The sequence below is a fragment of the Oncorhynchus clarkii genome, chromosome 10 (genome assembly GCF_045791955.1).
Source record: "Oncorhynchus clarkii lewisi isolate Uvic-CL-2024 chromosome 10, UVic_Ocla_1.0, whole genome shotgun sequence".
Lineage (NCBI taxonomy): Eukaryota > Metazoa > Chordata > Actinopteri > Salmoniformes > Salmonidae > Oncorhynchus > Oncorhynchus clarkii.
In genome coordinates, this window is record NC_092156.1 from 1277368 (window position 1) to 1287675 (window position 10308).

General features: G+C 42.2%; 1 protein-coding gene across 1 annotated transcript in view; it reads left to right on the plus strand.

Moving 5' to 3' along the window:
- Nucleotides 1-6114, plus strand: part of LOC139419370 (fibrinogen like 1B) — a 52384-nt gene extending 46270 nt beyond the window's left edge. The window contains exons 10-11 of the mRNA XM_071169312.1: nucleotides 1676-1740; nucleotides 5605-6114. Of these exons, the coding sequence (XP_071025413.1) occupies nucleotides 1676-1740; nucleotides 5605-5791 (252 nt within the window). The 3' untranslated portion in view covers nucleotides 5792-6114. The remainder of the gene's footprint in view (nucleotides 1-1675; nucleotides 1741-5604) is intronic.
- Nucleotides 6115-10308: the final 4194 nt, after the last annotated feature.

Sequence of the window (10308 nt, forward strand, 5' to 3'; positions counted from 1 at the left end):
TTGAGCACAGTGAAGACACTCATAGTGTATTGAGCACAGTGAAGACACTCATAGTGTATTGAGCACAGTGAAGACACAGTGTATTGAGCACAGTGAAGACACTCAGTGTATTGAGCAGGGTGAAGACACTCATAGTGCATTGAGCACAGTGAAGACACTCATAGTGCATTGAGCACAGTGAAGACACTCATAGTGTATTGAGCACAGTGAAGACACTCATAGTGTATTGAGCACAGTGACGACACTCATAGTGTATTGAGCACAGTGAAGACACTCAGTGTATTGAGCAGAGTGAAGACACTCAGTGTATTGAGCACAGTGAAGACACTCATAGTGTATTGAGCACAGTGAAAAAACACTTATAGTGTATTGAGCACAGTGAAGACACTCAGTGTATTGAGCACAGTGAAGACACTCATAGTGTATTGAGCACAGTGAAGACACAGTGTATTGAGCAGGGTGAAGACACTCATAGTGCATTGAGCACAGTGAAGACACTCATAGTGTATTGAGCACAGTGAAGACAAAGTGTATTGAGCAGGGTGAAGACACTCATAGTGTATTGAGCACAGTGAAGACACAGTGTATTGAGCAGGGTGAAGACACTCATAGTGCATTGAGCACAGTGAAGACACTCATAGTGTATTGAGCACAGTGAAGACACTCATAGTGTATTGAGCACAGTGAAGACACTCATAGTGTATTGAGCACAGTGAAGACACTCATAGTGTATTGATCACAGTGAAGACACAGTGTATTGAGCACAGTGAAGATACTCATAGTGTATTGAGCACAATGAAGACACTCAGTGTATTGAGCACAGTGAAGACACTCATAGTGTATTGAGCACAGTGAAGACACTCATAGTGTATTGAGCACAGTGAAGACACTCATTGTGTATTGAGCACAGTGACGACGCTCATAGTGTATTGAGCACAGTGAAGACACTCAGTGTATTGAGCACAGTGAAGACACTCATAGTGTATTGAGCACAGTGAAGACACTCATAGTGTATTGAGCACAGTGAAAACACTCAGTGTATTGAGCACAGTGAAGACACTCAGTGTATTGAGCACAGTGAAGACACTCAGTGTATTGAGCACAGTGAAGACACTCATAGTGTATTGAGCACAGTGAAGACACTCAGTGTATTGAGCACGGTGAAGACACTCATAGTGTATTGAGCACGGTGAAGACACTCAGTGTATTGAGCACAGTGAAGACACTCATTGTGTATTGAGCACAGTGAAGACGCTCATAGTGTATTGAGCACAGTGAAGACACTCAGTGTATTGAGCACAGTGAAGACACTCATAGTGTATTGAGCACAGTGAAGACACTCAGTGTATTGAGCACAGTGAAGACACTCAGTGTATTGAGCACAGTGAAGACACTCAGTGTATTGAGCACAGTGAAGACACTCATTGTGTATTGAGCACAGTGACGACGCTCATAGTGTATTGAGCACAGTGAAGACACTCATAGTGTATTGAGTACAGTGAAGACACTCAGTGTATTGAGCACAGTGAAGACACTCAGTGTATTGAGCACAGTGAAGACACTCAGTGTATTGAGCACAGTGAAGACACTCAGTGTATTGAGCACAGTGAAATGCACTACAATTTGTTAGTGAAAAGCAGAATGTAAACATGTGTCATCCTGATGATTCCTATAGGACCATGACCGCTACCTACAGGGTAGCTGTGCCCAGGAGAACAGAGGAGGCTGGTGGTACAACAGGTGGGTGAGGAGACTAATGTACTCTCTCGCTTCTCACATTTCAGCTTTTTCATTTGTAAATATTTAGTAAACGTTTCTAAAAACACACATTAATTCCACTTTGACATTGGGGTGTTGTGAGACGGTCAGTGACACAACATCTCTATTTAATTCATTTGAAAAGTTGTAACACAACAATGTTGGAAAAAGTCAAGGGGTCTGAATACTTTCTGAAGTCACTGAACATCATCTAATTATACTATATTGGGTTTGCAGTCATCATCAGCTATTGTTTCAATTCAACCCAGATTTCAACTAAAAATTGACAATATATATATACGTCTAGGGTTTGAAGCTCTGGTAGATTTAAAATGGAATCTTCAAGTTAATGGTCAATATGTTCTATGTAAACTCAATCTCAAAAATTTCAAAAATAATTTTTGTCAAATATATCATAAATGTGACTGGTGGAGTTATGTCACACATACAGCTAACTTAAACATATGGAAATGTCTGCTCTACCCAAAATTACAACAAACTAATTGCAGCATTACCACAGAAACGGAAGAGGCAAGTGGAAGGAGGAAAAAGTAAGGAACTTGTCTGTCGGCATTAAAGACTGTAATTGGTTAAAATTAAAGAAAATTGTGATAAATAAAAAAGTATACCGGTTTCATTTAAGGACCAATAAATTCACAGCTGTGTCGTATAGATTGCATATAGTTGGGAAGAGATTTTCGATGTGCCGATTCCATGGCACATGATTTACGAACTGGTACGCAAAACAACACCGGATTCAAAACGTAGTTTTCTAATTTAAATTATTATACAAACTTCTCTATTTGGGGGATACAACCTTTCCATCTCTGCCTATTTTGTCGTGAAGAGACAGAATCATTAGATCATTTGTTTTGGTACCGTCCTTATGTAGCTAGCTTTTGGATCGATGTTCAGGAATGGCTGAAGATTTGTAACATTTACCTGGAGCTAACACTGCAGACAACACTACTGGGTGATCTGCAAAGTCATAGTCAATCGATCAATTATATAATAATACTCTTAGAAGAAATATGAATCTTTAATGTATAATCTGTAGAACGTATGAGAATGGAAAGGTTCAAGACTTTTGTCAAACATTACATCACAGTTATATACAGTGTGGCAATTACATTGATAGAACCAACAATCTATCTGCAATATTAACAAGTGCATTTAAAGTTTCATTTGATTCAGTACTTTTGATTTTAGTTGAGATAGAGACGTGAAATTATTAATGTGTATAGACAAACTGATTCTATAATTGTGTTTGGTTGTCAACGCAACCAAATATCACCATTGGAAGGAGATGTATCTTCTGATTGGATAGTTCCATCTGTACCACTGAGTTAGTTCTGATTGGATAATTCCATCTGTACTACTGACTTAGTTCTGATTGGATAGTTCCATCTGTACCACTGAGTTAGTTCTGATTGGATAGTTCCATCTGTACCACTGACTTAGTTCTGATTGGATAGTTCCATCTGTACCACTGACTGGTTTTAATTCCAGTTTGTCTACAAATTAATAACTGATATGTTGTATTCACGTCTCCATTTCAACCAAACATCGAAGATAAAGAATAGAACTAAATCAAATCCAACTTTAAATGCAGTTTCATTTGATTTATTCCTATTCTTTAACTATGATCTTAAGACTTTTGTTTTGCTTTTAGATGGTTGAAAGCATAGTGATAACACATTCAACAACCTTCTGGCTGTCTATGTGGGTGAATAAAGGCTGGAATCTCATTGATCAACGCCTCAACCAAATATTACCCACATTTCCACGTTGAAATGACGTGGTATGCCCAGTGGGAAATATTTGCTCCATATAAATAGTCATAAATCCATCAGATCGTTGGCGATCCGACTTAGTAAATCATAATTTGTCAAAAGTCAGTTTTAGCTCTACCTCAGCTCAGTGTTGCTCAGCCTCTGAGCGCCGTAGGGAAATCATACTTATATCTCTGTGATCGGCATGGTCTCTCCATTCCTGTGCAGGTAGTTTGTTTGTAATAGTTATAAGTCAAAGGTCAAAGTCAAATTGCAGGTCAAAATTGACTTCAGAACGGTTTAGCTCAGCCTCTGAGCATCATAGGGAAATCATACTTATACAGTATAGATGTGATCAGCACGGTTGCACCATTCCTGTGCAAATGGACGTGGAACCTACGGAAAGGGAGGAGCCTAGCACTATGGAACATAAGGAAAGGGAGGAGCCTAGCACTATAGAACATAAGGAAAGGGAGGAGCCTAGCACTATGGAACATAAGGAAAGGCAGGAGCCTAGCACTATAGAACATAAGGAAAGGGAGGAGCCTAGAACTATGGAACATAAGGAAAGGGAGGAGCCTAGCACTATGGAACATAAGGAAAGGGAGGAGCCTAGCACTATAGAACATACGGAAAGGGAGGAGCCTAGCACTATTGAACATAAGGAAAGGGAGGAGCCTAGCACTATGGAACATACAGAAAGGGAGGAGCCTAGCACTATGGAACATAAGGAAAGGGAGGAGCCTAGCACTATAGAACATAAGGAAAGGGAGGAGCCTAGCACTATTGAACATAAGGAAAGGGAGGAGCCTAGCACTATGGAACATACAGAAAGGGAGGAGCCTAGCACTATAGAACATAATGAAAGGGAGGAGTCTAGCACTATAGAACATAAGGAAAGGGAGGAGCCTAGCACTATGGAACATAAGGAAAGGCAGGAGCCTAGCACTATAGAACATAAGGAAAGGGAGGAGCCTAGAACTATGGAACATAAGGAAAGGGAGGAGCCTAGCACTATGGAACATAAGGAAAGGGAGGAGCCTAGCACTATAGAACATACGGAAAGGGAGGAGCCTAGCACTATTGAACATAAGGAAAGGGAGGAGCCTAGCACTATGGAACATACAGAAAGGGAGGAGCCTAGCACTATGGAACATAAGGAAAGGGAGGAGCCTAGCACTATGGAACATAAGAAAGGGAGGAGCACTATGGAACATAAGGAAAGGGAGGAGCACTATGGAACATAAGGAAAGGGAGGAGCATAGCACTATGGAACATAAGAAAGGGAGGAGCACTATGGAACATAAGAAAGGGAGGAGCACTATGGAACATAAGGAAAGGGAGGAGCCTAGCACTATGGGACATAAGGAAAGGGAGGAGCCTAGCACTATGGAACATAAGAAAGGGAGGAGCACTATGGAACATAAGAAAGGGAGGCGCACTATGGAACATAAGGAAAGGGAGGAGCACTATGGAACATAAGAAAGGGAGGAGCACTATGGAACATACGGAAAGGGAGGAGCCTAGCACTATGGGACATAAGGAAAGGGAGGAGCCTAGCACTATGGAACATACGGAAAGGGAGGAGCCTAGCACTATGGAACATACAGAAAGGGAGGGGCCTAACACTATGGAACATACAGAAAGGCAGGAGCCTAGCACTATGGAACATACGGAAAGGGAGGAGCCTAGCACTATGGAACATACAGAAAGGGAGAAGACTAGCACTATGGAACATACGGAAAGGGAGGAGCATATGGCTCTGTGTCCATCTCTTTCTCTTGGCTGGGCTTAACAGAGTGTAACATTATAAATGTCTATGTCCCCCTCTGTGTATCCAATCAGATCTCCCTCCTGGCAGCGCTGGGCAAACCTAGTGCTCCAACTCTGTACATGTTGTGTCCCTTTCCTCCTCCCTATCCAGCTGTCATATCTTCCTGCCTGTCACTCTCTCTTTATCCGTATTGCTTACTATCTCTTGGCTGCACTTGATAAGCTCTAACACTGTAATGTATTTCTCTCGCCCTGTACTCAGAACTCAGTACATGTGTTGTGTGTTCACCTGTCTCTCCAGGTGTCATGCAGCCAACCTGAATGGGAAGTTCTACCGCGGCGGAGTCTACAAGGGTCTCTATGACAACGGTGTGGTGTGGGGCACCTGGAGAGGCCTGTGGTACTCCCTCCGACACACCACCATCAAAATACGGCCCCTGCTCTCCCTGGACAGCCTGGCAGGCAGCGGAGCAGGGCCAGATGGGTAGAGGGTCCAGGAAATACTGAGGCTTCAGCCAGCACTAGGCCTCAACACATGGAGCCAGTTAACCACCAAATCACCTGCAGTAGAAAGTATTAGAGGCTTTAAAAAAACATAATTTTAAAAATACATTTTCATTTATTATTTGTTATTTTCCAATCTTTTGGCAAATTCTTTGTAAATATATAAAACGTTAATGAGGCTTTGTCTTCCCAGTTTCATAGTATCGTTGACACATTAAGGTCACAGCAGGGGAATGATGTAGTTCGGACATATATGTTTTGAACTAAATGCAATTATGCAATAATAATAAATGAGCAGTAAAAACTAGCACGTCTCCCTGATGTTTACATGAGCAGTATAAACTAGCACGTCTCCCTGATGTTTACATGAGCAGTGTAAACTAGCACGTCTCCCTGATGTTTACATGAGCAGTGTAAACTAGCACGTCTCCCTGATGTTTACATGAGCAGTGTAAACTAGCACGTCTCCCTGATGTTTACATGAGCAGTGTAAACTAGCACGTCTCCCTGATGTTTACATGAGCAGTGTAAACTAGCACGTCTCCCTGATGTTTACATGAGCAGTATAAACTAACACGTCTCCCTGATGTTTACATGAGCAGTATAAACTAGCACGTCTCCCTGATGTTTACATGAGCAGTGTAAACTAGCACGTCTCCCTGATGTTTACATGAGCAGTATAAACTAGCACGTCTCCCTGATGTTTACATGAGCAGTGTAAACTAGCACGTCTCCCTGATGTTTACATGAGCAGTGTAAACTAGCACGTCTCCCTGATGTTTACATGAGCAGTGTAAACTAGCACGTCTCCCTGATGTTTACATGAGCAGTGTAAACTAGCACGTCTCCCAGATGTTTACATGAGCAGTATAAACTAACACGTCTCCCTGATGTTTACATGAGCAGTATAAACTAACACGTCTCTCTGATGTTTACATGAGCAGTATAATCCACAGAATCCCTGTGGGATGCAGAAACTGGCAGATAACTTTTCTGTGCAACAATGTCTCTGGAAAACTTCCTAATTAGTTCCAGGATTATCCGCTTCGATAACCGAGACACCGGACCAACTCAGTGCAGAGAGACAAGCTAACGTAGCTGCTATCAGGTCAGTGCAGAGAGACAAGCTAGCTGCAATCAGATCAGTGCAGAGAGACAAGCTAGCTGTAATCTGATCAGTGCAGAGAGACAAGCTAGCTGCAATCAGATCAGTGCAGAGAGACAACCTAGCTGTAATCAGGTCAGTGCAGAGAGACAAGCTAGCTGCAATCAGATCAGTGCAGAGAGACAAGCTAGCTACAATCAGGTCAGTGCAGAAAGACAAGCCAGCTGCAATCAGGTCAGTGCAGAGAGACCAGCTAGCGGCTATCAGGTCAGTGCAGAGACGAGCTAGCTGCAATCAGGTCAGTGCAGAGAGACCAGCTAGCTCTAATCAGGTCAGTGCAGAGAGACAAGCTAGCTGTAATCAGATCAGTGCAGAGAGACAAGCCAGCTGCAATCAGGTCAGTGCAGAGAGACAAGCTAGCTACAATCAGGTCAGTGGAGAGAGACAAGCTACCTGCAATCAGGTCAGTGTGGGACTAGTGGGTGGAACTCCTTCCCCTGTTTTACAACCCTGTGCCCAAAGTTACTGTTGATGAGCAGCTTATGCCATTTAGGGGTCGCTGCCCCATCAGGCAGTACATACCGTCTAAACCCCCAAAATATGGAATGAAGAACTGGGCTGTGATTCTGCTTCATCATGTGCGTGGAACAAGTGTATATGGGGAAGCCAGATGAAGGAGCCCCTGAGAAGAACCAAGGGATGTCCTGGACGTGACTCAGAGACTCCGTGGCCACAACATCACGCGATAACTTTTTTACTTCACACAAGCTGGGACAGGAGCTCCTCAAGAGGAAACTGATGATGGTAGGAACAGTACGAAAAAACAAACCAAAGATCCCACCTCAGCTGTTGAATACACGGAACAGACCTGTCAATTCCTCTAAGTTTGTGTTCACTGCTGACACGTCCCCAGTGTCCTACGTGCCAAAGATGTGACTGACTGCTCAAATTGTAGCAAGATTTGAAATGTTTTTTTTTACATTGGATAAGTAGAGACTCAGAGCTAGAAAATGGTACATCGTACACTAGAGTTGTGTGAAAGTAATTTTGCTTTGAAAGTTGATAAACTTGTAACTTCACTTTTGAGAAAATGGCCTTGAATGTTTTGGTACCTACTGGAGAGCTCTTCTTTGTCTACACCCATTCAGCATCGCCTCAGCCCCACCCATCTCATTAAGGATTCACATGTGAGGTCATGTGCTAACCAGTGAGTAGTGTAGTAAAGATTAAGACTAAAAGTGGTAGTAGCCTACAATAAGGAACAATTACAGGTTAACAGTGTCCAGATAATTGTTTTAATAAATATTGGACACTTACCCAGACACACTCGTCTAAATTGATGGGTCATGTGTTAGAAACGCTGTGACCACACCCAATGGTGGAGAAAGTACTACATTGTCATACTTGAGTAAAAGTATAAATCATTTAAAATTCCTTATTAAACCAGACGGCACAATTTTTTTCTTATTTTTGACGATAGCCAGGGACACACAACATAATTTACAAATGAAGCATTTGTGTTTAGTGAGTCCTCCAGATCAGAGGCAGTATGGATGACCAGGGATGTTCTGTTTAGTGAGTCCTCCAGATCAGAGGCAGTAGAGATGACCAGGGATGTTCTCTGTTTAGTGAGTCCTCCAGATCAGAGGCAGTAGGGATGACCAGGGATGTTCTCTGTTTAGTGAGTCCTCCAGATCAGAGGCAGTAGGGATGACCAGGGATGTTCTCTGTTTAGTGAGTCCTCCAGATCAGAGGCAGTAGGGATGACCAGGGATGTTCTCTGTTTAGTGAGTCTTCCAGATCAGAGGCAGTAGGGATGACCAGGGATGTTCTCTGTTTAGTGAGTCCTCCAGATCAGAGGCAGTAGAGATGACCAGGGATGTTCTCTGTTTAGTGAGTCCTCCAGATCAGAGGCAGTAGGGATGACCAGGGATGTTCTCTGTTTAGTGAGTCCTCCAGATCAGAGGCAGTAGGGATGACCAGGGATGTTCTCTGTTTAGTGAGTCCTCCAGATCAGAGGCAGTAGAGATGACCAGGGCTGTTCTCTGTTTAGTTAGTCCTCCAGATCAGAGGCAGTAGGGACGACCAGGGATGTTCTCTGTTTAGTGAGTCCACCAGATCAGAGGCAGTAGGGATGACCAGGGATGTTCTCTGTTTAGTGAGTCCTCCAGATCAGAGGCAGTAGAGATGACCAGGGCTGTTCTCTGTTTAGTTAGTCCTCCAGATCAGAGGCAGTAGGGACGACCAGGGATGTTCTCTGTTTAGTGAGTCCACCAGATCAGAGGCAGTAGGGATGACCAGGGATGTTCTCTGTTTAGTGAGTCCTCCAGATCAGAGGCAGTAGAGATGACCAGAGATGATCTCTTGATAAGTGTGTGAATTGGACCATTTTCCTGTATTTTTGCGTGTCAAGGAAAATGTATTTCTTTACAAATGTAGTGAAGTAAATATAGCTAAACATATAAAATAGTAAAGTGCTGTACAGATACCACAAAAACTACTTTAGTACTTTCAAGTATTTTTTACTTAAGTAAAAATCTTTGCCAAAATGTCTTCACACCAGTACATATTGTATATACTGTAACACACCCACTTATCACACCAGTACATATTGTATATACTGTAACACACCCACTTATCACATAGTACATTACTTTATATACTGTTATACACCCACTTATCACATAGTACATTACTTTATATACTGTTACACACCCACTTATCACATAGTACATTACTATATATACTGTAACACACCCACTTATCACATAGTACATTACTTTATATACTGTTATACACCCACTTATCACATAGTACATTACTATATATACTGTAACACACCCACTTATCACATAGTACATTACTATATATACTGTAACACACCCACTTATCACATAGTACATTACTATATATACTGTAACACACCCACTTATCACGTAGTATTTAATTCATAAGTTAAGGCCTGAGGTGAAACCTGAGCGAGGTGCACATGTCCAGTACATAAACAGATGCATGCGCCATATATTTAAGTGGTGGACACTTGATACGGTCACATGATATTGTTGTGGTATGTCACCAAATCATGTCACAACAACACATATCAATATTAATTTTATCTATCAATATTTTGCTAGGTGGATGGGTCTCCACAGAAGGTGTAAACAGTGTTCCACTGATTTCAAAACGTGTTATTTCAGAGTGAGAGTCAGCATTGAATGGCACGTTCGTCATCCAGAAAGCAGTCCATCGCAACTTTTTCCCCACCGATCTTTGTCGATAGCGCCTGATAAATTCAGGGCAGCAATGTTTAGTCAATCCATCAAATGTATTTATATAGCCCTTCGTACATCAGCTGATATCTCACAGTGCTGTACAGAAACCCAGCCTAAAACCCCA